Source organism: Boleophthalmus pectinirostris, unplaced genomic scaffold, assembly GCF_026225935.1.
Source record: "Boleophthalmus pectinirostris isolate CB_2022bp ecotype Guang Dong unplaced genomic scaffold, ASM2622593v1 HiC_scaffold_20, whole genome shotgun sequence".
Taxonomy (NCBI): domain Eukaryota; kingdom Metazoa; phylum Chordata; class Actinopteri; order Gobiiformes; family Gobiidae; genus Boleophthalmus; species Boleophthalmus pectinirostris.
The window spans coordinates 14,808,817-14,835,063 of record NW_026571153.1 but is presented as its reverse complement, the minus strand read 5'-3'; the positions used below and the strand labels follow the sequence as shown (position 1 = coordinate 14,835,063).

The 26,247-nt window shown below is 38.1% G+C and overlaps 1 protein-coding gene across 1 annotated transcript in view; it reads right to left on the bottom strand.

Annotated features, from left to right (window-relative positions):
• The window catches only part of LOC110159301 (protein tyrosine phosphatase receptor type D), a 289,285-nt gene that overhangs the window by 9,715 nt on the left and 253,323 nt on the right, over positions 1-26,247 (bottom strand). Inside the window, exons 22-28 of the mRNA XM_055156330.1 lie at positions 22,563-22,675; positions 16,821-16,862; positions 16,288-16,385; positions 12,599-12,722; positions 8,381-8,556; positions 3,740-3,859; positions 1,964-2,118 (exon numbers count right to left, since the gene is read on the bottom strand). Of these exons, the coding sequence (XP_055012305.1) occupies positions 1,964-2,118; positions 3,740-3,859; positions 8,381-8,556; positions 12,599-12,722; positions 16,288-16,385; positions 16,821-16,862; positions 22,563-22,675 (828 nt within the window). The remainder of the gene's footprint in view (positions 1-1,963; positions 2,119-3,739; positions 3,860-8,380; positions 8,557-12,598; positions 12,723-16,287; positions 16,386-16,820; positions 16,863-22,562; positions 22,676-26,247) is intronic.

Below are 26,247 nucleotides of genomic sequence, written 5' to 3'. Positions count from 1 at the left end.
CTCATTTCTGTTTGTGGGCTTATCTGGTTCAATTTGGGGAACTTGTGTTTTAGTTTGTGTCTGTCCCTTAGTTAACCACTCATTTATTATTATTATTATTATTTTTTTTTTAAGCCTGCATGACCCCTTTTGTGGCACAAGACTGTTGTTTTGTTTCTTATTTAGGTTATGTCTGTATATTTTAGTCTGTTTTGCTAATTTACCTGTTACATCCTTGTTAATTAAACATTATTTAATTTATTCCATTTAACATCTGTTTTTTTTTTTTTTTTTTTACTTCCCTCACCCCAACGAGCTGGGTCATAACAAGCATATTCACAGTTTTGTTTGCCTCCACAAAATATCGCAATAAATATCGTACCGTGAGATGTATATCGTGAGAACATCAGACTGAGAGTTTTGGTTATTGTTACATCCCCAATCATGAGCCTCTCCACCATATGCCTTTGCCTTTGCTATACATTACTGCTTAAGTTTCAAGAAAAATAAAATAGATTGGTACTTGATTGAACGAGGTTAATTAAAAACACTCAATGATTACTCATTAGTAGACTGTTCCTTTCTCTCATAACAACTTTACCCCATACGGTAGCTCTTTGCCATTTCCACAAATCAAAGTTGCGATTGCTTCTTTTTTATATTGCATGGCCTTTTCATATAATTTACTGCACTGGCTAATTAATCAACGGCTCAAGAGTCCAAGTGCCACGCTGCTAAATAAAAGTACATGAAATCACCATCCATGTCATTTCTTGAAGCAAATAATATATGGGGTATGTAACTGCAAATGACAAAATTCTGCAACTGTGTAAAGATAGCCGATTTAGCAAAGCAGTACTTATAGGATTTGTAGCTGGGAATCTTATCTGATGTGATGCCAGAGGAATTAGCAGCTCCCATCTGCATAGTGACATCAAATCCTACATTTTCTTTTATTGTTCAAGTCAGGCTTTTCAATTTGAAGAGATTGGTCAACTCCACTAATTAACTTCAGCATGTGGTAATTCGGCTTTTGGCGTAATCCCCCTTCCATTTTATCGCTTCCGGACATGGGTTTTGTATCTCTACCATTTTATAGCCGTTTCTATCTTTCTTTTACATAGCCAGAAGCATGTCATGGCCTCTTCCAGCTGGGAGTCTGGCCTCGCGTTCAGAAGATGGGAAAAAGTAAAGTTGGCATCAAAAAAGTTATTTGTTTAAGAAGAAATAACCTAGGGGAGAAGTTTGGGCTTGTGGGCTGGTGCTGCTGCTGTGTGACATGCTAGCGCTGTTGTAGTATTTGCGAGGGGCTTCGTGGGAGGGAGATGTTTAAGGTTCGCTCAGGGCAAAGACACAGCTACTCTGATGTGGAAAACACCTTGAGATTTGAAAATGCAGTCGCAAAAGCCAGTGGGGTAGTCTGTGGGTTTAGAGCAGGTCACAGTACTTCCCGTCAATCTTAAACAAGACAAATTTGGTTCATATTATTCACTGAATGTAATTCTCGCTGCAGATGTGATGTCATTGTACCAGATTAGGGCAGGTTTTTTGATGGATTACATGGTATTTTTATTTTTTTATAGGAATTATTCAAAGGGAAAACCCCAAAATGTTTAACCTGATCATTTATACCGGTGACTAGACCAAAAATAATCTGCATATTCATAAGAAATATTGTAAAATGGATAGTAATTGGACAGAAATTGTTGTTTTGGGGCCAAACTGAATATGTAGTCCAACATAAATTATTAAAAGGCTGTGAAAAAGCTGATTAAAAAGTCTTTCAAATAAGGGTATATAGAAAGTATTTTTTTGCACAATTTAGTACATCTGTTGGATTGCTATCTGAATAGTCAAAAAATGTATATTAAAAAGATATGAGATAAGATAGGACAATATGATGTTGTGAAGTCATGTAAAACTGCAGTATTGCTCTTGGAAAAAATAGAAAAAACAGTGTATAGTTTCTTATTGCTGGTCTCACCTGCAGTGTACAGCCATGGGCCCGGCGTCTGGAGGGTTGCAGGCTTTGACTCGCCGGAGGAAGGCCAGGAAAGGAGTGGGGTGTTCGGGGACGCCATGGTCCGGCCAGGCGGTGAACTGGAACTGTCTCACCTCGCGCTTCTCACTCGAGCCATTCTGAACACAGTGACGCAGAGGTAAGAGATCACCACAGTCTTTATTCATATTAGCAGAACTGTATATGCAAATGTTTGGTCAATAGGTTGAGTTCGTGTTTGAGAATTTGATGTAATATTTTAGTGCCAATATAACCAAACTGATGATTATTATTTGTTAGGGATTGGGTCCACAAACTAGCCTTGTTTACCTTATGGCTTATAGTTCTTTTAGCTGACAACAAATCATGTCTTTGGTATTGAAACATGGCATCACTTTCTGAACACCCTGAACTTTCTCATATTTTTCAGACTATAAGGCACATCGGATTATAAGGCGCAATATCAATGATGTTGAATTCTCTCGTCTATTTTCATACATAAGGAGCACTGGATTATAAGGCGCATTAAGTGAAACAAATGACTGATTAAGACTGATCCCTTAGCCCAGACGTCCATGATCCATTGGCAGATCGTGGCGTAATTCACCCGGCGTTGCCTCCCTGTCTTGGTGAATTTGTATGAATGTGAATGTGGGTGGATCATTTAAGTTTGTTTTGAGAAAGACTCAAATATACATTGAGTAATAATGTGTTTAAAGCAGCTTTATGCACATTTGTTTACGTTTTACAGAAACAAAACTTAAAACCACATGACTAATTTGTATAAATTATAAGAGCTGAAAAAACAGCTTGCTCCTTGCGTACTGATGTGGTCAGCTTCTGTCGGACTAAAGGACCTGGAATATGTATGTTACTTTCTGTGTCATAATAAAGTATTTCTACAGATTTTTGAGCACCGTATACCACATAAAATCGGATCAAGGTCAGTAAGCACAACCAGAATTAATACATAAGGTGCACCGGATTATAAAGCGCACTTGATTTTTGAGAAAATTAAAGGATTTTAAGTGCGCCTTATAGTCTGAAAAATACGGTATTTGACTTTTGTTATTTGTTCTGACATTGAAGGCGTAAAATTTTGTGCCAGTTTTGTTTCATGAGGATAGGCCTAGTAATTACAAAGATGTGAATCATAACCCAGGTCAAATTATCTGCAGTCTGACAGTTCAGCAGCAAATTGGTCATTCTCCCTCTGGCTAAATAGTTTGCTATTTGTTGTAAACATTTAAGAGAGAAGGCTTGTTGGTCCATTTAAGCCACAATTTGGAAAGAATGTTGTTTTTATTACCCAAGAGACCTTTTCATAAGGTGAGCCTGTTTATTGGTAAACATAAAACATTATTGAGTAAATTAGTCTAGTTTATTAGCAATTAGTGCTTGAAACATTTCACTATACTTGGAGCATGGTCCAAATTAGCTTTACGTCTCTTACCTCTTATAGACTCACTATATAACAAATTAGCATTTTTAAATATATATATCGCAGTAAAATGGAAACCGCAATTGAAATTTTGTTTATCAAATTACAAAGACAGCAATTATTTAAGTACTAAATCCTGTATAAATGCTATAAACCCTGTAGTTTAACCCTCAGTAAACATGTTTTGAAATGTGATTATTGTATTGTAGTTAATATTCCTGAACAATCCCTACAGTTTAAACTAAACTGACCTTACAACTCAAATCAACCAAACCAAAATTATTCTACCTTTAGTAAATAATATGTGAAGTTGTCCTTACTTTGAAAAGCGCAAACGTCCTGACGCAGTATGTGGCCAGCTCCACTGTGTCCAGCAGAGTGACCTGGATGAGGCCGTAGGTCTCTGTGCCTCGGGTGGGCCAGTACTGGTCACATTTCACCTGAGTGGACCCAAAACAAGAACCATTAGACCACACGCACACAAACACACACATATATGTTGGGTTTACTTGTCTTATGATTATGTTATTACATTGACTTACAATCATTTCGTGGAGACTGACCTAACCTTAACCAAAGTTATTTCTTGTCTAAACCTTTAAACCGTAACCTAATGTATCTGTCTGTGATTTATTCAGTTGGACGTGTTTTATTGCTCAAAAATGCCATAAAAACACACACACACAGTTTGATATTGATCACCTCTTCACAGAACTGACCTATAACTTTTAGAATCACCTGCTCGTCTCCATGGAGGTCAATACGTTTAATGCCATACTGTGGATTGTTCAGAGCAAAGCAATAACATCTCCACGGAGACAATCTGGTGGCGTATCAGAAAAGTTACAAAGTGAATCTTTAGTTTTAATTCATGTTTTTTCTTCTCTAATAACAAAGGATTTTAGGGCATTGGGACCTGACCATAAAGGGGGCAGATCCCCATGAACTGAGTGCATATACTGATTTCTGTCACCACAAAGTGACAAATATCCACACACAACCAGAGGGGAAGCTAATTCACACTTCTAAACAAATAACGTGCAAATAAATTCCCTGAATCAGCCGCTGCCCGCTGACTATTGGATTTTAAAATCAATGCAATGGTTTGAGAAATTTTTATAGATCTGACATTGTTATAAATTGTCCTGCCACTCTATAATTACAAGAGTAACCACACGTTCCAATCGCATAACAGGCTGGGCTTTATTGCTTTTTTAGTACACAGCTTTGTTTCCCAGAGAGCAGCCAATAAAGCACTGACCGGAGCTGCCAAAGAGAGAGCGCGGTTCTGTTGAGGAAATAAGTGCCCACAGTTCAATTGGTGTGATTTGAACGGTTGTGGGTCCTTCAAACCCAATGTGTGAATCAACATGTGAAAGGCTGAGCTATAGTATTTACACTGTCCATGGGTTTCACAATGACGACTTTAGGGCCGTTGCCATAGTAATTAACAATATAAAACTAAATATTATATCTTTTGGTTGAGAAGACGTCATCAAAATGTTGCATATAACAGGAAGTTGAAACCATGGATCCATTAAACCGGATGAGGTATCACTAGCTGCTAGTTCCCTCCAGTTGATGTAGTGGCCACTCACTGGTACTACAGCGAAAAAATCCCCTGGTCCGAGAAAGAATTTTTCTCATAGAGCGCAATGTAATCAAAAACTGCTCGTGTTCGGCTGACAGGGCACCGACAACTTTGAAAAATGTCGGATTTTGTTGTGATTTTTACCTATTTTTAAATCATACATTTTTTTCTCAGCTCAAAATCCTTCAGTTGTCTTAAAAAAACGCTTTATAATCGTTAGCTCCGGATCTGCTTTAGCTCCTCTCTCTCTGATTGGTCAAAGTGATCACATGATACATGAGACCGCGCTCCGTGCATATGCTCGCGTGCATGTGCTCTCGTGCATTCGCGTGTGTCCGCGGGAGAAAAGAACACTCCTACCACCGGAAGTACCTCGCCGGGCTGGGCTAATCTAGAGTCATGTGCCATTGAGCTCGGCCCATTGAGTTGAATAGGCGGCCATTTTTAGACCTCGGGGCTTGGGAAAAACCCATGAATGTGTTATTTAAGGTAAGTCTACAAATCTGCTTCAAAGATGAAAGAACGAAAATGCCATATGTAGTAAACATTTACATAATTAAAGTAGTAGTTAAGAACAATGAAAAATTTAAAGGTGCGTCATGTAGCTTTTCTTTGGAGGGTCCGCCACCAGTTTGTCTACATGGAGCTGCTCTTACTTTGTCTGGAATGTTTAGTACATGTTTTGTGACACCGTCGCGCCAAGTTAAGTGTCAGATTTCTTCTCACAGTAAGAATGCATGATTTCCAAGGTATTTCAGAGCAATAAAACAGCACTAATTGAATAAATGATTGATGGATAGACAGACAGACAGATAGATAGATGTGTAGACGGAGAGATTACTTTGCATTCTACCTCCATCAGCTGCTGCTGTAGCATTGACGCCAGGTGCAATAAAATGCAGCTAAATTGATTCATAATAGAGCTATGGATATGCAAAACGTAGAAAGACAGCTTGAGTGCTTCTCGGTGAATGATACCACTGATTAATATAAAAGACAGGGGCTGTTAGAGCCAACAAAAGCACATTATGTCCTCCAGCTGTCAAACGCCGTAATGATAAGAGTGGATCAGGCTGTGTCATAGAGAACATTATAGTGAATGGAGCCAAGAATCACACTCCCACTGTAACTGACAACTTTTACACACTTCTCTCCCATTTGTACCAACCCTGTTCAAACATGTCAGAACAATGCATAAAGTCAAAAGGAAACGAAATGGAAACAATCTCTCAATTAAAGTTTAGAATACAGCATTATGAGAAATGGTGGATAACAAACTTTATTATATAGATATTTTTAATAATAAAGTTACCTAGTATACATCATTATTGTATACATTTTAAAAGCAGTATTTCAAAGTTCAAATTTTACCACGTTACACATGATTATTTATTGAATTTAGATTCTTTTGACTGTAAAGGTCAACAACTACAAATTCTGAAGTGCGATATATTGCTGAAGTAAATATAGACCAAACCATAAAGTAGAATTATCCCCAAAAACTATTCTAAATGTACAATGTTGTTAAAAAATATGAGCTGCTATAAATAAATCAACAGATAAATAGCAGAAGGCAACATTTGAGTAGTTAGTTTGTGTCTATAATGAGTCATAATACAGCTGAAATCTCATCATAGTACAGAAAAATAACCAAACTTTTCCCACTAGTAAAAAGAAAATGTCCCCACAATAAATATTGATCCACAAAAATTATTGTTCTATCTATCATGTATTGAATGATAAGTCAATTTAGTACTTATTGTGACAGTCCTTTCTAGGGGGCTCTGCCTCTTGCTTGTTTTGATGAATATGTAATTGCTTTGCCACTGGAATGTTCCACAGTATGGCATTAAACATGTCTATCCATCACCACAGGTAGAGTTACAATTACAATCCCGCTCACAGTACGAGTGCATGATTTCTCAGATATGTGTAACAATGAAAACTGATGTAATTGAATAATGCAAGATGGATGAACATCCCAGGCAAAGCAATAACATCTGCGTAAGATTTTCACAAAATGGAAAACTATCCTCCCTAAAAAGTTCTATAACAGATCAATTTCTCCATGTTTACATTTCACGCACCATCCTCCCTTTCCAGAATTGGATTTGTACATTGTTCCTCTCCTCTGAATTGAGTCGGTGTCCCTGTTAACATAGCCCGCTGCTCGAGACAGCCTGTATAAGTGTGAAGGTCAGGAGCTTATGGAGCCCAGTGAGCCTTCTGACTGCACTGACCTTAGAGGAGTGTGGACTGAATACAGTGAACACGCCACTGCAGCTTTCATCCATGCAAAAACACACATGATTTTCTTGTATAGTGGTCAAAGCTCAATGGGCCATTATATACATCATTATGGGACTTTAATCGAAATGAATAGGCATTGGTGCTAATGCATTAGAATTGGTAGACCACACAGCAAGTATGTAAATGTCACTTGCAAACTGTTACTACCAATAAAAACTAGGTCAATTGAAGTCATTTCTGTATACTGGTATATTTGTATGACCTTCATTTCAATGGCCATAGTGAGGAGCTAATACAATGCACACAGACACACACACACACACACACACACACACAGACACACGGTACATATATAATATAGTACATATTAAAGTTATAAGTTTTATATTTATATATTTGTGTAAATTCAGTATGCTTCCTCTGAAATCATCTTCCATCTACATCACATTTGAATAATTTGTGTGGAAATTCTTTAGAAATTATGTCATCTTAAAGAAAGTGCACAAATTAAGTTAAGAAAAGCATTCAGCATAATAATGCAAATTAATCATGACAACCTTGATGTCAGGAAGGTATTTAAAGTAAAGTGATTGGGACATTTATATACAGTCTTGAAGGTCCTATATTACAGAAAAGTGACTCTTGTGAGCTTTAAGCCATGGTAGAATGTAGTTACCTCTTCAAAAACATACCTGGAGTTGTGTTTTGTTCATTCACACATGTTTGAGTAATTCTTTATTTAGTCTGCCTACATCTCCAAAGCTAAAAAATGCTCTGTTCCACCTTATGATTTCATGTAGTGGTAATTTTCAAGTTAACAGCTACCTTTTACCTTTTGTTTAGTAGAGATAGGCAGTCACAAGGATGAAATCATTCTAGTGGAAGTTTATGGAGTTTACAAACACAGTGGAGCACTTCCTGTATAACCACATGGCATCACAAGGTAGAACATTGTTTTCGGTTTGAGAGAAAAACTAAGCCTAAACATGTAGGGTTAAACCTGTGAATGAAACAAAACACAACTCCAGGTAAGAGTAAACAACATTATAACACAGATCCCAAAATAGCATAAGATGAGCCCTTTCATAGCTCATTGATACAGTAACATAATGTGCCTTACCCTGGACCTCTCCTCCAGCTTCGTCATCATCACCACAATGGCGCTCCTCTGTTCCCAGATCATCCTCCAGAACTCTCCGAAGGTTTCTGGCAGGGGGCCCTGGGTGGCGATGTACGCATTCTGCTTCCTGTAGCCGTCGATGTAGTTGGCGTTGATGTAGTCGCTCCCAGGAATGCCTATACAGGGACGTGACGCAAAATGTAAATTATGATCTATGAGTCAAATCATGGCAGCCAGAAATCAGCATGAAATAACAAAGAGTGAACAGACCTCGGGAACAGTATTGGTTCTTTTATTACAATAGAAAAAAATAATGCAAATCACTAAGACTGTAAACTGGATTATTCTTTTAAACAGTGCTTAGACCTGTCACAGTGAAAGGTGTATCAACTTATCATTCAATGAAAGCTGGAACTATATATTTTGAGGTTCAATATTTATCTTGTGTAAATTTCTCTGTAAAAGTGGGGAGATTTGGGGTGTTTTTGTTGTATATAATTACATTTGAGCTGTAAAAGATTGAATAAGTGACTTTTATGGCAAATTATTGACACATAATAGTACATTCTGTTATTTATTTGTTGCAGCTCAGGACTTTTAATGATATTGTCTATTTAAAAAGGCTTTACTGGGAATATCCTGCTTTATTATTGTTCCAAAGGCATGAAGTAGTTTCAATATTATCTTTTATTATCTCAATATATCTCTGTACAAATATATCAGGCTACAAAATCTGTTTCCTGACACGCCTAATAGAGCTACAATAATTTTTGCCCTTAATGGTAAAAGAATTGTAGATAGAAGTAACACTTAATAATAGGGATGTAACAATAACCAAAATATGTGATATCATATCGTCAAAAGTCTCTCAAATAATATCGTCGGCCATTAGAATATACTGAATGAAAAAGTTTCTCTGCAGCAATAGTGGCAAAAAAACAGACAGAACTACACAGACCATGATCCTTTGCTCCATTTCACTGCAAACTACATTAAGAAATAACCGCTCTAAACACTTTTAAATCTTAGTTCTTTGGATTAAGGTTACGTTTACACTGAAACGAATCACCGTATCGGAAATGATTTGTGTCCAGACATGTTATTTCTAGCTTGGTAGTTCTAGCTACGCTGTTTCCCGTTTGTCTATGATTTGTTTAAACTGTTTTCCACAATAGCGTCACATCACGAACCCAGCGAATCAGGAAGGCGCAAATCACAGTGACATGGTCCAATAAGGACGGCAACTAGAGCTCCTATGTCAGCGTATTAACGTTTTCAGGCATCCACACAGTGTCGTTTTCCTTCGGATTAGCGTGGACGAACACTGCATCTGCAAAGAAAACGACTCGAATACGTGCTAGTGTGGATGGGGCCTTAGACTTGTCAAAGCATTTTAAGAGAAAAAAGTAACATATTCACATTTTCATACATATTGTACTGTGAGATGTATATCGTGAAAATATCATACCGGGAGATTTTGATATTGTTACAGCCCTACTTAATAACAACAGCAGATATCTAAATATGATAAAAAATATGTATGGCAATCCAAGTTCAGTTGTAAATATATGCCGTTTTTAACCATTAGGAGTGCATTCTACATCAACAACTTTTACATTGACTCGATAATTGTCAATACTACAGATTGTGAATTCTGAATCTATACGTTCCACATCAAAGCACAAACTAACCGGCCAAAGCCAGCCAAAACATTACGCTTTAAGTGTCCTGATTATCCACTTCCATGGTGCTCTCTGTGTTTTAAAATTCTAAGTGCTTAAGTCCCACAGTTGCAAAGTAATAACTGTTGGCTGTATTTGGATCAGAGCTTTTGCGATGCATACACCTTCCTATTTATTATCAACAGCACATTTAAATCCAAAGCGCTGTGTCCTTTCCCATATCTGAGAGACTTTCTGATAAGGCTCGCTCTGTAAAAAGTCTATCACCTCACACGCAGAAAAACAAACCAAACAGAAAAGTAGCAAAACAATTCTCCATCCTCCCTCTCTCCGTCTCTCTGTCTCTCTCTCTCACTCCCCCTCTCTCTCTTCCTCTTTCTTGGCACGCCGTCTCTTTTTGCTTATATTAAATGAAAGGCGCAGCAGCCTTTTGGAATCCCGGGGAAAGAGACAGAGCTGACAGCTAGTCAATGCTTTAGGACTGGCAGTTTAGGGGCTCCGTGCACACATGGTCGACCAAGATAACTCTCATCTGCATGGCCACCACGTCTCCCACAATCCCCTGCTCTGCTCCCCCCCCCCCCCAGACCTCACCACCCCCGCCCCCCCGCAGACAGCCTCGCACTCCCAGGTAACTTATTGGACTAAAAAGACAAGCAAATGGAAAACGAACGCATTAAAACCACCCACGATGCCGCGTCTTTTTGTCCACACAGCGGCACATTTTACAGTGATGGACAAGGATAAATACAATTAAGCCCAGTGTGTTTTTTGAATTGAAAAGAAAGGGACATTACTGTGGTTTAATGAGAATGAGGGAAGTTGTTTAATGCGCTTCTGCCTTTATGCTTTCTGTCAGTCAGGATTTGTATTTTTTTCCATTTTCTCTGTCAATATGCTTATTATGGAATAAACACTGCCGCAGTGTTATTCGGCGCTCGGCTTCGTGTGAAAAAAACGAAGCAAATGAATCTCAGGAGATGCAGGCTTTAGGCGGGTATTGAACTGCTATCATAATGATGATGAGTTTAAATGGGAGTATTAAGAAAGTTCACTTCGTTCTACGCGCAAAAATATTCAGGCACTATTGTAGGAAATTGTTTAAAACGCTATTGGGACTTCCTAAAGCAAAAATCTGTATGATATGAATATACAGTACTAATATTTTTAGCAGTTATGTTTATGGGATAGGGGTGGGAGTTAGTATATCGAAAAACAGATCATATTGCAGTTGTTACTTTATTTTGTAAAACCTGTCAAAAGTATCGAAAACATACTAATCCATACTAATACTAGTATCGAAACTAGACATTTGAACAAGTGCTGATACTAAACAAGTGAATGAATTTATTACCGTAATTTCCAGACTATTAAGCGCACCTTAATATAAGCCGCATCAACAAAATTTTAAAATTGTACATATATAGGCCGCACCTGAATATAAAACGCGGGTGTTCACGTCTTCAAGAATGTTTTCAAGTGCGGGCCGTCTGCTTTAATTGCCTCTGAAAGCTTTTGACATCTTTTTGCATTGAGTCAGTTCGTCACGCTGCTGTCGCCAAAGTCTCACCATCGACTCATTGATGCCGAGCTCACGTGCAGCAGCTCGATTTCCTTCTTCAACAGCCACATCAATTGCCGTTAACTTAAAAGCTGCATCATCTGCATTTCTTTGTGTGTTTTCTATAAGGAGGGTGTGTGTATGAAGTGCAAAATAACTGTTCAAAACACAATCAAACTAGAATCTTCCTCAGTGCATCACCCAGTCTCTCCTCGCGCTCTCCCCTACTGCTCATGTCTCCTGCAGAAAGAGCTGCTGTCCTGTCTGTATCATGTCAGTGTCTTGTAGGATTTCAGCAGATTTAATGCTCGCCCAGGTATGAGTGGGTGTCCATCTACTGAAGCTTGAGAGTTTTTTTTTGGTCAATTACGCACTTGCCTGCATTTAATGCATATGAGTGAGACATATCAGCAGCAGAGTTCAAGTGTGAGAAAAAAAGTAGCGGCTTATAGTCGGGAAATTACGATATGAGTCAAAGCTTAAAATGCTATGTTCCACCTTGTGATGTCATGTAGTGGTAGTTTTCAAGTTAACAGCTACCTTTTTACCTTTTGTTCAGTAGAGATGGGCAATTCCAGGGCTGAAACCTTCAAAATGATTCCAGTGAAGGTGTATAGAGTTTAAAAACACACTAGAGCACTTCCTTAATTACCACATGGCATCACAAGGTGGAGCAAAGTGTTTTCTGTTTGAGAGAAGAACTGTGTCTAAATATGCAGGGTTTGTGTGTTAAATGTGGCAATGGATCAAAACACACCTCTACGATGTTTGTGATGAGGAAACAACATTATAAATAGTGTAATATGAGCCCTTTAATAGCATTAGTGTTATGTGCTTGTAAGTGGCGACTGAAACAGCACTTTTCTATCTGTTCAGAATGGCCGCAATCTCTCAGTGTTAAAGTACAGTCTGGTGAAGAGAGCTTTGTGTACAATCGATGCAGAAGTTGTTAGGAGTTGTGGGTGGACGGCATACCATCAATAGCAGACAGAAGGACCCGGGAATGGTCGTAGGCGATGACGTTGGCGTATCTGTTCTTTGGTTTGTTGACCTCCAGGTTGGAATGCTCCCAGGTGAACTGCTGCCCAGGGTCAATGGACTGTAAACAAGAGGAATTTTTCATTATTAATGCATGGAACATTTCTTTGTATAGATCGTTGCTGCAGTCGAGGTCAGTGTAAAGTGAATGTATCACTGCTACAGTGAACATGTGAGACAGGCCTCGACTTTGACTATGTTTAAATCCAGGCTCAAAATAGTTCTGTTAACTGTGGATATGACTGAATGGGTTTTACTCAGCACTCTTCTCTTTTCTCTTTTAATGTTAATTTTATGATGATTATTTATGTTTTAATTAGTTTGTATTGTTGAATTTAGTGTCTTTCTTATTATGTAAAGCACTTTGAATTAATTTATGTACAAATTGTGCTAGATAAATAAACTTGACTTGCCTTTTCCTGGTAAGATAAAATGCATTGTCATCATTGGGAAAATGGCCTTTTACATTTGACCCACTCTTTAATTTGAGGTTGGATATAGATTGAAACATTTTTTATATTGAAACTATTTGTATCGAGTATTATAAAATGATAACAAAAATGTTGCAGTAAGAACTTGGGAGCCTAAACTTTCAAATACAGGTTTATGGTGATTTTTGTGGTATTTTTTTTTTTTTTAATGATTGAATGTTTATTCGGACAGAAATGCATAGAACATGCGTAGAAAACGTAAATGCATAGGTATAATACAATTAAATAACTACATACTTCTTTCCTATAACAATAAACAATAATAAATGTCACGCAGATTTTACTTGTGTCAGTGTCATTCTCAATGTGGTTTATTTTGTATGATCATAAATGATAAACTTTTGTGCCTTTGTTAACATTATTATTAGTTTGTATGACCATAAACGAAAAAATAAAAAATCAAGATAAGAACTAAAATAAAGTGATTGTATTTCTGTTAGAGGGGTTAGTAGAGAGGGGTAGAGTATAAAGCATTATGTTTTGAAAGATATAGAGCTCTGGAATGAATGAATTATGCATTAAATGTTGTTTGTTTTAATTTATATTTTGTCTCTTATATGCAAAGTGAGTCGTAAGTGAAGTTGTAAATGCAAACTTGTTGTTCATACACTGCTTTAACAGGGTTTGGGACATTTGCTTCAGCTTGGACTCTTTCTGTCATGATCCATGTAGTTGCGGTCTGTTTTGTTTTTCATTTGTAGCGCTGCAAAATGACCCAATTAAAAAATAAATAAATAAATTAAAAAAATCAACTGTCGCAAATTAACAAAGAAAATATAGACTCCTCATTTCCTGTACACTAAAAGTAATTATTCAATATTCCCTAACCCTATCTTTAATCCCGCTGGGGTAATGTGTCAGGAAAAGTGACCCATGTTGCTAAACTTACTACCTAGCCAGACGATTAGCCTTGTGCTTATTTTAGGAAGTTATGTAAATGGCATTCATATGTAACAGGAATCGTGTTTTTTTTTTTTTTTTTCTTTGCTATAAAAGAACATTGTGTACTTCGTTTATTATGTTCTTTTCTAAGCAACTGTTGGAACACTTGTATAACTTGGAGGACAAAACATATGCTGCATCGTGTTTACAGATTGCTAGCGCGGCTAACTACACGGTGTACTGCAGCAATGTCATGACTTTTGTCTGTCTTCAAAAGAAAAAAAAACTGTACGATGTATCATTATTTTTACTGATGTTCTCATAAGATTAGCACATTTTACAGCACACAACAGAATCCCACACCAGAGACTAGTTCATCGGAATGTGAGATCCAAGTCTTTCGTTAGCCGCGCAAAGCCGGAATCGCTAATGGTCCCTCATCACAAATAAATGAACAATAAAATGTAATATGACAAAGGGAACATCCAGCACACAGGGACGAGGAAATATTGTTCTTTCTTCTTAATGTCTTCTCGGTTTTAATGTTTCTACAGAAAAAATAGCTCTGGTGCAATAAGGCAGATTAATAGTCTCAGTATCCCTTATGGCTAATTAAAATGGATTTGAAGAGGGATACAAATGTACTTATTTTATTCATTCATCTTCCTCTGTCTTCTGTAGATAATGGTTGGTGTTTAATGACTTGGAACTTGTTTAAGCTACTTTGGGCCTTACATGGGTTTGTCAATCTCAGAGTGGATACTTTTTTTTTTGGTTTGAATTTTATGTCCTTTCTCAGATTGTTCACATACGGTAGACATTTTACTCAGATGTCCGAGGGGTTAAGCGAGGGTAGCTCCAATATTTTGAGAATAAAAATCTCTTCATTTTACTTGCATAATTGCTTCCCATTAGGCTAAAATAATAGTTTAGAAATAGAAATGTAGCACATAATGACTGCCCGGCTCGGCTAATCTCAATACACCATAATGATTCTGAAACATTTGAAAAGCCACTGACATCTGAATGGACCCCATGTGTCTTAGCAACGAAATGTGTATTTTTCTTTCAAATTAAACGTTCTTTCCATATATGCTTTAGAGTTAACTAATCTCGGCATAAAGAGTAATGTTTAGCTATACACCTTTATTTCTTTATTTCTCATTTGTGTGCATATATGGCTTTTTAGAATTGGTTCACTTTTAGAGCAGGTATTACTGGTAGGGACGATGTTAAATTTGAATCCATTTGATATCCTAGTGAGACATGTCATTGACTTCTTCAATATAACAGCACGAACCAAAAACAAAAATTGTACACCATGTAATGGGGTTAATTGGTCCTTTTCTTTTTATGGAAAAGTGTCAAAATGCCTGCAGTGATAACCTCATTCAGATTTTAACACAAGTCATTCAAGAATATTATTTTCCATTAGACTGCTGTGATGCTGTAGGACACAGACTGTCCTGACACAGGATCTGCTGACCGTACCTGACCAGTCCTGCTCTTATGGAGACACAAAGGTGACTGAGAAATGCAGTGTAAATGTTGCTGCAGCTAAATTTGTATTTCCCTTGTAATCAATAAAGTATCTCTCTTTTTCTCTAGATTGAAATGACTACCGTATTTTTTGGACTATAAATTGCACCGGATTATAAGGTGCAATATCAATAATGTTGAATTATCTTGTTTATTTTTATACATAAGGCGGAAGACTCAAATATACATTGACTAATAATGTGTTTGATGCAGCTTTGCACACATTTGTTTATATTTTCCAGAAACTAAACTTAAAACTACATGGCTAATTTGCAAAAACTATAAGCGCTAAAAAATAGCTCGCTCCTTGTGCGCTGATACAGTCAGCTTCTGTCGGACTAACTCCTTCTGACTACAGCAGCCGTAATGCTCTGACAGTCCATCAAGCTTTGGGGCTTCATTGCTTACCAAAGTCAGACTAAAACATTTGGACAGATTTTTGAGCGCTGTGTACCACATAAAATTGGTTTGAGGTCAGTAAGCACAACCAGAATTCATACATAAGGCGCACTGTTGATTTTTGAGAAACTTAAAGGATTTTCAGTGTGTGCCTTATAGTCCAAAAAATATGGTAATTCAGTTCACATACTACTACTACTACAGAGACTTATAGAGACCTTTCATTATAGAGTGACATCTACCCTCCAATGTACTTGAAGGTAATTTCTTACAGTGAAATACTTGGAAGAGTATCTGATAAAACTGGACTTGTACCTCATACTCTTGTGAGAACTTGAGGTTGTCGTTGGCTTTTAGTCGCTCCAGATGATCCGCCAGGTCCATGACTGGGATGGGAGGGTGGTTGGCCATACCTGCATTCACATAAAGAGAAAGAAAACGTCATCACTAATGTTACGCACTGAGTAAAAGAGTGGACCAATAGTAAAGCAGGGAAGATGGAAAGGTGTTTGTTAGGCTAGTTTGTTCAGCAGTGGCCATGCTAGGAAGGACGCAGAAGCCGGGATGAGAGGTCCACCTAGGATACTATTGGCAGTTTAGCTAGGCAGGATAATAAGCATGACACAGAGATAAAAGCACACCATGACTTAAAAGGATCAACTAATAACACAAAAAATAGGCCAAAAGTTGATTGAACAATGACATGTTACAAGCTTGAAACTCTGCCCTACTGCGATGAAAAGCATTGACACCATGAGAATGAAGAGTGGGTTGAGAGATGGGAAAGTAGAAGGCAGAACAGGAGATTAAAGGGGATGTTGTCAAATGCAGAATCGAGACCAACTAACTTGACAAATGGAGGTTACTGGGGTGACTGGACGCACCTGAACCTGTGGAGGAAACGGCCGTGTCATTAACTACAAACTCAAGACGACATTATAGTGATGTTATATGTGATGCGTTTGACAAAGAAAAACAACGCTAGTGCCACGGGTATGCTACATGGAACATACATTAGTACACAGATTCTACCATGCCGGGCCATGCTAACTACGGTATATGGAAGCAAAGAAACAAGCAAAGCAAAATGAACCGTTGGAAAATTACGAATGTGTATGTGTCTTCTAGAAGCTAGCATTTAAATAACACTTTTTTAGTATTAGTAAACTGTTTTTAACACTATTTAATATTGAAAATTGGATTAATATGTAACACAGTATGTAACTTGCTTATAGAGATGTTATTGCTTTGCCAGTATACTAACAATAATTACTATATTGACTTATCATTTAACATATAAAAGCTGGAACAATGTTTATTTTATTTGAAGGAGGGGGGTCAGTATTTATTGTATGAACATTGTCTTTGCAATACTGGGGATTTTTTTGTTATTTTGTGTCTGTATGATAAGATTTACGCTATAAAATGTTGAATTAATAACTACTATGACTCAATACAAATCCAAATGGAGGAAGTCGTTTATTCAGTTAATTTGTTGCAGCTCATAATTTGTATTTTATTTTATTTTTTACAATTATTGTAAATTTAGAATAGGTTTTGTAGTATACATTATTGCGTCAGTAGCATAAGTGGTAGTTTCAATATTATCATTATGGGTGTTATGGTACATGTATTCGTGCTGAACCGTTTTGGTATGGAACGTTCGGTTCAGTGCAGGGCTGTGCACGAGTGAGTTTGCGCAATTTGTGTGTGTTTACATTCCGCCACTACATGTGCAGCTACATGGAAGGTTTGGCTCTTTAATGTTCACAAGGGAACTTGTCCATGGTTCAGGTGGCAGTGTATAGTTATAGTTTACTATAGTTTATAGTTTGGGCGGCCGCCTTGACAACAATTGCCTCCGGCCTTGACTATGTCCCTCCGAACCATGTGAATTCTCGCAACGATCATCGTGCCGCGGTCCTCACTTTTGCTTTTCACCGGCACGGAATCTTGGCACTGAATAGCGAAAGGTACTTTCAACCACTGGAGACATTGTAACTGCCAGTAGATCTGCACTTACTGTGGACAATGTGGACAAGTTGTTTTTTCTGGTCAGAAATAAAGTGCTGCGCTTTACTTTTTGAAAAGTTTTGTTTACTGTTTACAACGAATGAATTTTTTATAATATTTCATACATTTATTGCCTATTTGAGAATATTTTATTTAACTTATTAGTATTACTATGCAGCACTTTGCATTTATTTTATTTTATTATTTGTATAACGTTAAAACAAATTGTTGGTATAATAAACACACAACTAAACAACAAGCAAAACCGAGGTACATACCGAACTGTGACTCTTGGGTACTGTTACACCCCTATTTATCATCTATATTTACTTCAGCAATATATCGAACTTCAGAATTTGTTATCATGATGGCCTAATTATGCTATTACCCGTCTACATGAAGACAAGCTGGTGTCACCATCAAGACAAGTTACAGGGCAGATCTCTGGAAAGGCGTAGACAAAAGGCTCACAATAAGAAGGTAATTTTTTTCTTCAGCAATAAGCCACCAATAATTGATTAATAATGCCATATTGAGGAGATTCCCGGCAAAGCAATAACATTTCCACCAGACAAGCCCTCTACAAGAAAAGAAAACGTCAATAGATTTTCCATTGACTTTTCTGACTTTGCGTAATTCTTTTGTTTTTGGAGTTGTGAATACATTATAATTTAAAACCAGAAATAGATAGGGACTGTTCTGTTCGAAAGTTCTCCTCATGTCAAGTGCCTCCGCAGTTGGTTGACGCCGTCTTTCCACCAGCGCCATAATGAGGTTTCATTAGCTTGGCACAAGTGGACATTAGCTAATGGAAGGTACTAGGCCACATATCCCCCACCCACTTTCACTTCTCTCCCGGCAAAAGTGGGTTTCTATTGCGGGCCACTACTCCAAACCCATCACCAGCCTTGGGGGGGACAATGAAAGCACCATTCCTGCCATACTGTCGCTCAAACATCAAGCATGCTTAAGTAGAAAATGTCCATTGAGGTGTAAAGAGGGGAGAGAGAGGAGGAGAGAGCAGGTCTAATGTAAAACTGCTTGAGGACTTGATTTAGAGTGGTCACATGTTGAGAGGAAATATTTAGTCCTTTTGAGCAGTGAGATCCGGGCTCTTAGAGGAGTTGATGGGTAGGGGAAAATGACGGCTTGAGTGGGGGTTGAAAAAGCGTAAGGATGTTTGAGATCACTCAGCGCCAAAAGGAAAAATGCCCTCTGTCAGAATGAAGCAGTCTGTAATGGCCCTAACATCATGGAGAGCTTCATAAATATGCATACATTACTCGAGCCCGGAGGGGTAATTTATCCTCCTTTCATACAACTGACCTGGCTTGAATATGCCCACTTCATTTGGCACCCTCTGAACACTGGTCCCACAGTTTAAAGCAGCATTTAAAGCAGGACTGGCTCTTAAACAGGCTTCCTATTAGGTTATTAAGAAATTCAGTTTGACCTGTTTGATTGTAATGGGAGAGTTTCTAATGGTTTTTTTTATGTTTCTTGAAAACCACACATGAAGTTGTGTTTTATTTAATTCACACATCTCCAAAGTTCAAGTTAACATCTACTTTTTAGCTTTAGGTTAGTAGAGATTAGAATATACAAGGTTGAAAAAATCCAAATGGTTCTAGTGAAAGTTTTTGCTATTTAAAAACACAGTGAAGCAGTTCCTGTATTACCACATGATATCACAAAGTGGAACAGAAAGCATGCTGTTTGAGAGAAGAACTCCTAAATATGCAGGATTTGTGTGTTAAACATGTGTGAATGAAACAAAACACAACTCCTGGTATGTTTTTGATGAGGAAACATCATTATAACATTATATTATAACATAATATGGGGCCTTTAATTTTAAGTTCAGACGGTGGCCTACTACACAGTTTAGAACGTGACCAATAAACTTGCTAAGTTTTCAAATCAAACAAACAAACGAAAAAGTTTATACCCTTCAACTATTTCATACAAAGGATATTTAAGCTCTACTGCATTGGGATAGACCAGTGTGATCTTGGGGAACATGCTTTTTTTTTTTGCCGTACTAGAATAAAGTGTAATTGCACATCCACTACAGTAGTTGGCAGTGACGCTCTCATTGTAGGAGTATTAGCGCTATAGTGTCGGGTTTTTTGCACCAAGCAAAAGCACCCATAGCGCAGAGCAGGAGATATGAAGTGCAGAGAACAAACTGTATTTAAAGTGTGTGTAGCGCTCGGCTTCACTGTGACTATGGTGAGAAACGAGGAAAGACCACTGTGTTTACTGTGTCTAAAAATGTTGGCAGTGGACAGCATGAAGCCAAATAAATTACAGCATTGCTTAAAGACACGACACCCCAATCACGCTGATAAGCCACTCGAGTTTTCTCAGTGAAAATGTGACAAATATTGCCAACAATCATCCCGCTTTGTGAATGCTGCTTCAGTAAACCAGCGAGCTCTGTTAATATCATATCAGGTGGTGTAGCAAATAGCAGAGGAGCTGATACTGCTGCAGCTTTAGACATGGTTTTTGTCATGTTGGATGACGCAAGTGCCCTGAACTATAACACGGACATCATTTTTTAAAGACGAGGAGGACACAGGAGCGGACCGCCTCATGATGCAAGTGAGCGCAGGGCGGAATACAGATATTACGGACACTTGCTGCGTGTGTCTCAGGAGTCGCTTTGGAGACAAGACTTAAAACGTTTGCTCTCGTATGTAGGTAATCTGTGTATCATTCGTTTTTCAAAATAAAACCAAAAATAAGAAACAAACTATAAAAAAACAACAATTTTCTGCATTATTCCAAAAACAAAATGAAAAAAACAGATAATGATTTGTTTTTTTCAGTTTTCGATTTTGTGTTTAAATGAATAATGGAAAGAACGGACAACGACCGTTTCCCATTTACCTGACTGCGATGCTGGACTGAACCAGGACTGAATAAGGACTAAAACAGGTACTAAACCTTTTTCAGTCAAGATCTGGTCCCAGCCTCAATCCCGGTCTCAGTCCTGGTCCTGCTCCCAGACTCAGTCCTGGTTTGGTCCCGGTCTAAGTCCCGGTCTAAGTCCTGGTCTCAGTCCCGGTCTGGCACTGGTCTGGTACCGGACCTGGTTTAGTCCTGGTTTAGTCCGTCTGTGGTGCAGTTCAAGTCACATAAATGGGAAACGGCTGTTATCTGTTTTATCCATTATACATTTAAACACAAAATCAAAAACTGAAAAAAATAATCATTATCTGTTTTTTTTTTATTTTGGTTTTGCAGACAAATAATGAAGAAAACTGTTGTTTTTTCATTTTCCTATTTTTGGTTTTATATTGAAAAACAAATGAACGAATGATACACGGATTGTTGGCGACTGAAGGCGAGGGTGAGATTTGTCCACTTTTGGTAGTTGTGGGAGGGTGAAATGTTTTCTTCTTCCTAGGGGGGCGTGACAGAAAATAATTGAGAAACACTGGGATAGTTACATTTTTGGCTGGTGGACAACAGTCCTTATTCCAAGGTGCTACATACTACACATTGTTTGTTCAGGACGGGGGCAAAGATACATGGCCCCCTCCAGCCGATAACAGGACTGCGACTGTAGGTGTCTCCTTCAGGCAAGAATCCAGTGTCCACTCCTCACCTCCGCGCTAAAGGTCAGCTGGTATAAACATTGCACTTCACAGCTGTCATTGTTGTTTGTGGCTATCCATCGGCGCGCATACAAAACACAGGACACGGCCTTGACACATTTCATATTGTCCTCACTTGGGCTGGGTTGGATCTCCTAACTCGCAGGGTACAGCCGGAGCTTTCTGAGTAAGCATGACATGTCCAGATGACCTCGATGGCCCGCGCGCACTACATGATGACAGCTGCCACCAAACTGTCAAGGCTAGCACTTCTGCCTCTTTACTTTTCAATGAGATGGATCTTCCCCAGAGGACGCTGCCAAGTACTGACCCTCTCCACCTGTCCCCATGGCTACCTGCAAACCACTTATTAGTCCAGTGTCAGAACTATTTTGGAGTTAGGGCTCAGTTCTTGTATATTTGTTAGTTTGGTGTTGTGTAGTTGTCATATATCTGTGGGTTTCAGAATGATAAAAAATGAGCTCTGTTGCCATAATTCAACAAATATTCTATCTTTTGTGGTCCTAAAAATGCCGCCTGAAACCACTGAATAGAATGCACATAACTAATATTATATTATAAGTAATTATAGTTATTACAGTTTCATATAATAAACACGTACTGAATAATAAAAGACTTTCCCTCACTATGAAACAGCTTTTTTTAATGCCAAATGCGTGTTCTTATGCACAATTATGCAAACTATTAATTACTAAAAAGTGAACTGTGTAGTTGATTAGCAGTAGCATTTATGCATTATGTATACCTACAATTGGGCAATGTATAAAGTATTAACCAATGAGAAATCTTAAACTTGTGCATAGTCCAAGTTTGCTCTGTCAGTTGAGATTGTGGAATGGAAATGTCAATAAAAGTAGTTAGTAATGGAAGTACTGATTTGAGCAGGCAATCAGTAGCATTCTCTCTGTACGTCTACAGTAGATGAAATGAACAGGTACATAGAAATCTTACCTGGAGTTTGGAAGTTGAGGCGTCGTAGCTCCACGGGGTCGGTGGGATGGTGCAGGGGCATTTCTTTGCTGTTGGGGAGGCTGCCTTTACGTGCTTCTGCTTCTGCTCTTTTTCTGTCAATCACATCATATATTTCAATGTAACTTTAATATCAAACTTAACATGTAATTCAAGGTGCTCTAAGTAACATTTGGATGAATTGTCCATCAAATACTTGTCTCCATGGATAGCCTATTGCTTATATTCCACAGTAAGGCATTAAACATGTCTGTCTCCATGGCGACAGTTAGGCTACGTTCAGACTGCAGGGCTTAATGCTCAATTTGGATTTTTTTGTGAAATCAGATTTTTTTTTTTTGCGAGGTCCTTCACATTTCCAATTAAATGTGACTTGTATATGATCTCTAGTGTGAATTTTAAACGCCCCAAAAGTGTGCCGCATGTGAACTGGAGGACACGACGACGTCACACACGAGCATAAACACCTAAACACAGATGCTAGATGCATTGAGCACATGGCCATTTTAAAGTTGCTGTCATACCGGAGCTAGAACATGTACTCTACAGTTTATTGGTTTTAAGGAGGAGATTGAGAAGGACAAGATTTCTGGCCATGGCATTTTGTGGGGTGCGGAGTCGCAGCCAAGAGTGGTGGGATTGGGATGTGCTTCACTGCTTCACTGACACGGAGTTAATACACAATTTTCATATGACGAGAAGAATGTTTGTGTACATTTGTGACGTGTAGGTGGGATGAATATGACCTGGCCGTTCATGCTGAAGTCACATGTGAAAAGATCGGATATGTGTCGGTTTTAGGAGCACATATCCAAGTAGCCTGGGTCAAATAAAAAAAAAAAATTATCTGTGTTGTTCAGACTGTCATTAAAAGATCAGACACAGGTCGCATAGGGGCAAAAACGTCAGATTTCAGTCACTTCAGTCTGAACATAGCCTTAGGTGGCACCACAAGGTCACGTTACAGGTCAAATCTATGGAGAGAAGACTCGCTCACTGTAAGAATAGTTTTTTTTTTTTTTTGTTTTTTCTCAACTTAGTGTTTAGCAATAAATCTAATAACTGAATGCAAGATAGATCTGCTTGGTGCTTTACTGTGGAACATTCGAGACAAAGCTAATACATCTCTATAGAGAAAACAGATGACGGACCCTCCACCATAAAAGTTACATAGTGCTCTTTAAATAGTACAGTGTCCAGTGTGATGAAATAGTGATGTTTTTCTATCCATCTTGCTCTTACCTGTCTGGTTTGCTGCTCCATTGGTCGGCAAAGAAAAGAAATATTGACACAACATTAGGCAAGGAGACCTTTGGCAGCCCGAGGGTTCTTATTTTGCTGTAGTTACTGTTGCACATTAAATTCTTGCACAATATAACCACTGGTGCAGATTTAGCAGACTGCTCAAGTTGAAGCGATTCCAAGAAAAAAAGATCAATATTTCAGCATTCTGCAAAAAACTATGATACTATATATACAGTACATTTCACATTAATCGCTGTGCAGGGATGGACCAGGTCACTGTTCTCTTTTTTTTTTTTTTTTTTTACAGGTAAAATATGCAGATATGGACCATTTTTATTGATAGTTCTCAGCACAACTTTCTTTTTGTCTGTTTTGCACCAGAAGAACATACTGTCACATAAAACTGAAAAAAACATCACCAGCTTCTGCACTGACAGTTCTGTAAAGTGACACAAAGTTTGCAATCAAATCTCTGTGCTTCCAAAAGGGAGCTCCAAATCCCCAGCACACAAACGCTGCATTACAGTTAAACCGAGAGAGAAAACACGGCGTTCTGGAAAAACATAAACAAGTTGATCTTTACCATTGAACAACATGCAATTAAATGATTTGGATATTGCCCATTTCAATTTATTTTTGTATATAAAAGTAATATATTTAACAAGCCCTGTCTAAAAAGCACTATAATTGCAGTTGAGTATGGGATGGCTTAAAATGCCCAAGCCTGTTGGTGGTTTTCAGATTATTGTGGTTCGCAGCATTCTGAAGGACAGGGACAGCTAAAATTAATATTGTTAAAACGCTAAGATATGTTGGAATACAGTGAGTTCTAAGGTTGATAATTGAAAATACCAGGTTCAACATTTATGAATTTCCTTTTTCCGATATTTCATGGCAAAGTACAATGTAATCAATAAGGAAATCTGGCCCTTGCCCCCCTGGCCCTTGAGAGTATGAAATCATCACATTGTAGAATATGAAAACCACAAATATTGAGGATATAAAAAGAGGTTGGGTTGAGCTGTATAATGTGGCAACTCAACACAAGGAGTTCATTCAGAAAACTTACATTAACAATTATTATATGATAGAAAGGTTCTGAGTATTGTGAGTTGTGGTATTGCATTTGTTACAAGTAAAATCAGTATTTGATTTAAACATATTTACTTTATATTGAGAAGACCAAATAGTTATAATTGGAAATAAACAGTCTAACCACTTTATTTCTGAGTATCTATTTTCCTCCACTCCTGCGCAGAGAAAAGCAAAGACCGTCAGTAGAGCGCGTGTGGCTGTGTGTGTTCAGGCAGAAAGGGTGGACGGCGGAGATCAAATGTGGCGTCCCAAGTGGGAGCAGCCGTAGTAAAGACCGAGGAGGAGGAGATAGAGGGGGAGGAAGAGGAGGAGAGACTGGGACGCCTGCCCGAGCTCCAGGCCTCTCTGAAACTGCAGATAGTCAAAGCTCCGGGCCCGTCCGCCTGACTGATCCACATTGACAACAGCCTCCTCTGGGACTGCAGTTCAGTCAGAGTGCTCAACACTGACGGGGAGTCGCGTGTTTAGTTGTGTTTGGATGAGTTTGTACTTAACACTGGGACGAGTGTTTGCTTTGATTTAGTTTAGCTGGGTTTGCAAATGGAGGTCAGCATTACAAGATAATCGGACTACAAAATTAATGATTTAATTGTGATAATTTTAGAAGCAAAAATATGTGATTTCAATCCATTTTATACTCAAGAAAAGTAAGCTATCATGTGACGTGCTTTTTATATGGCTGTATATGTTTTTTAATTATATCATTCATAAAGTTAGATTTAATAAAATACTCACAAATTATAAGAGTGGTAATCTATTAGACATTGAGAATAAAAATAAATTTGGTATTTCACTGTTTTTTGGTCAGTCATAGTAAATAGTTGTAAAATTGTGATGTTTACTGTCAAAATAGTCATTAAGTTCATTATGGCTAATTTGAAAATATTATATGTATTTATTTAGAGCATTTTCACATATTTTGATACTTGATAGACCAGGGAATTTTCAACCTTTTCAATCTTAGGGCCTGACTTTTTCTGAACAAAGTAACCTGGGGCCCTATCTCATATCAAATGCATTATATTGTACTGATTGTGGGGTCCCCAAGGAGGTGGTCCCGGGCCCTATGATTAAGAAACCCTGCTTTAGACAATAGGATTTCATTTTCAACACTGAATCGTCTTACTTTCTTTTTTCTTACCATGTGGCTTTATATCAGTGTAATCCCTCAGTCATCCAGTTACAGTAGGTTCCATAGTGGTCCATGGGCATATACTAGTCTGGCAGTCTTGTACTTGTTCTGATACAGCTCAAGATCATTCTAAAACTTTATTTCTGTCCTGTGAATGTGACTTTTTTAGTATTGATACCCGCTCAAATATGTATC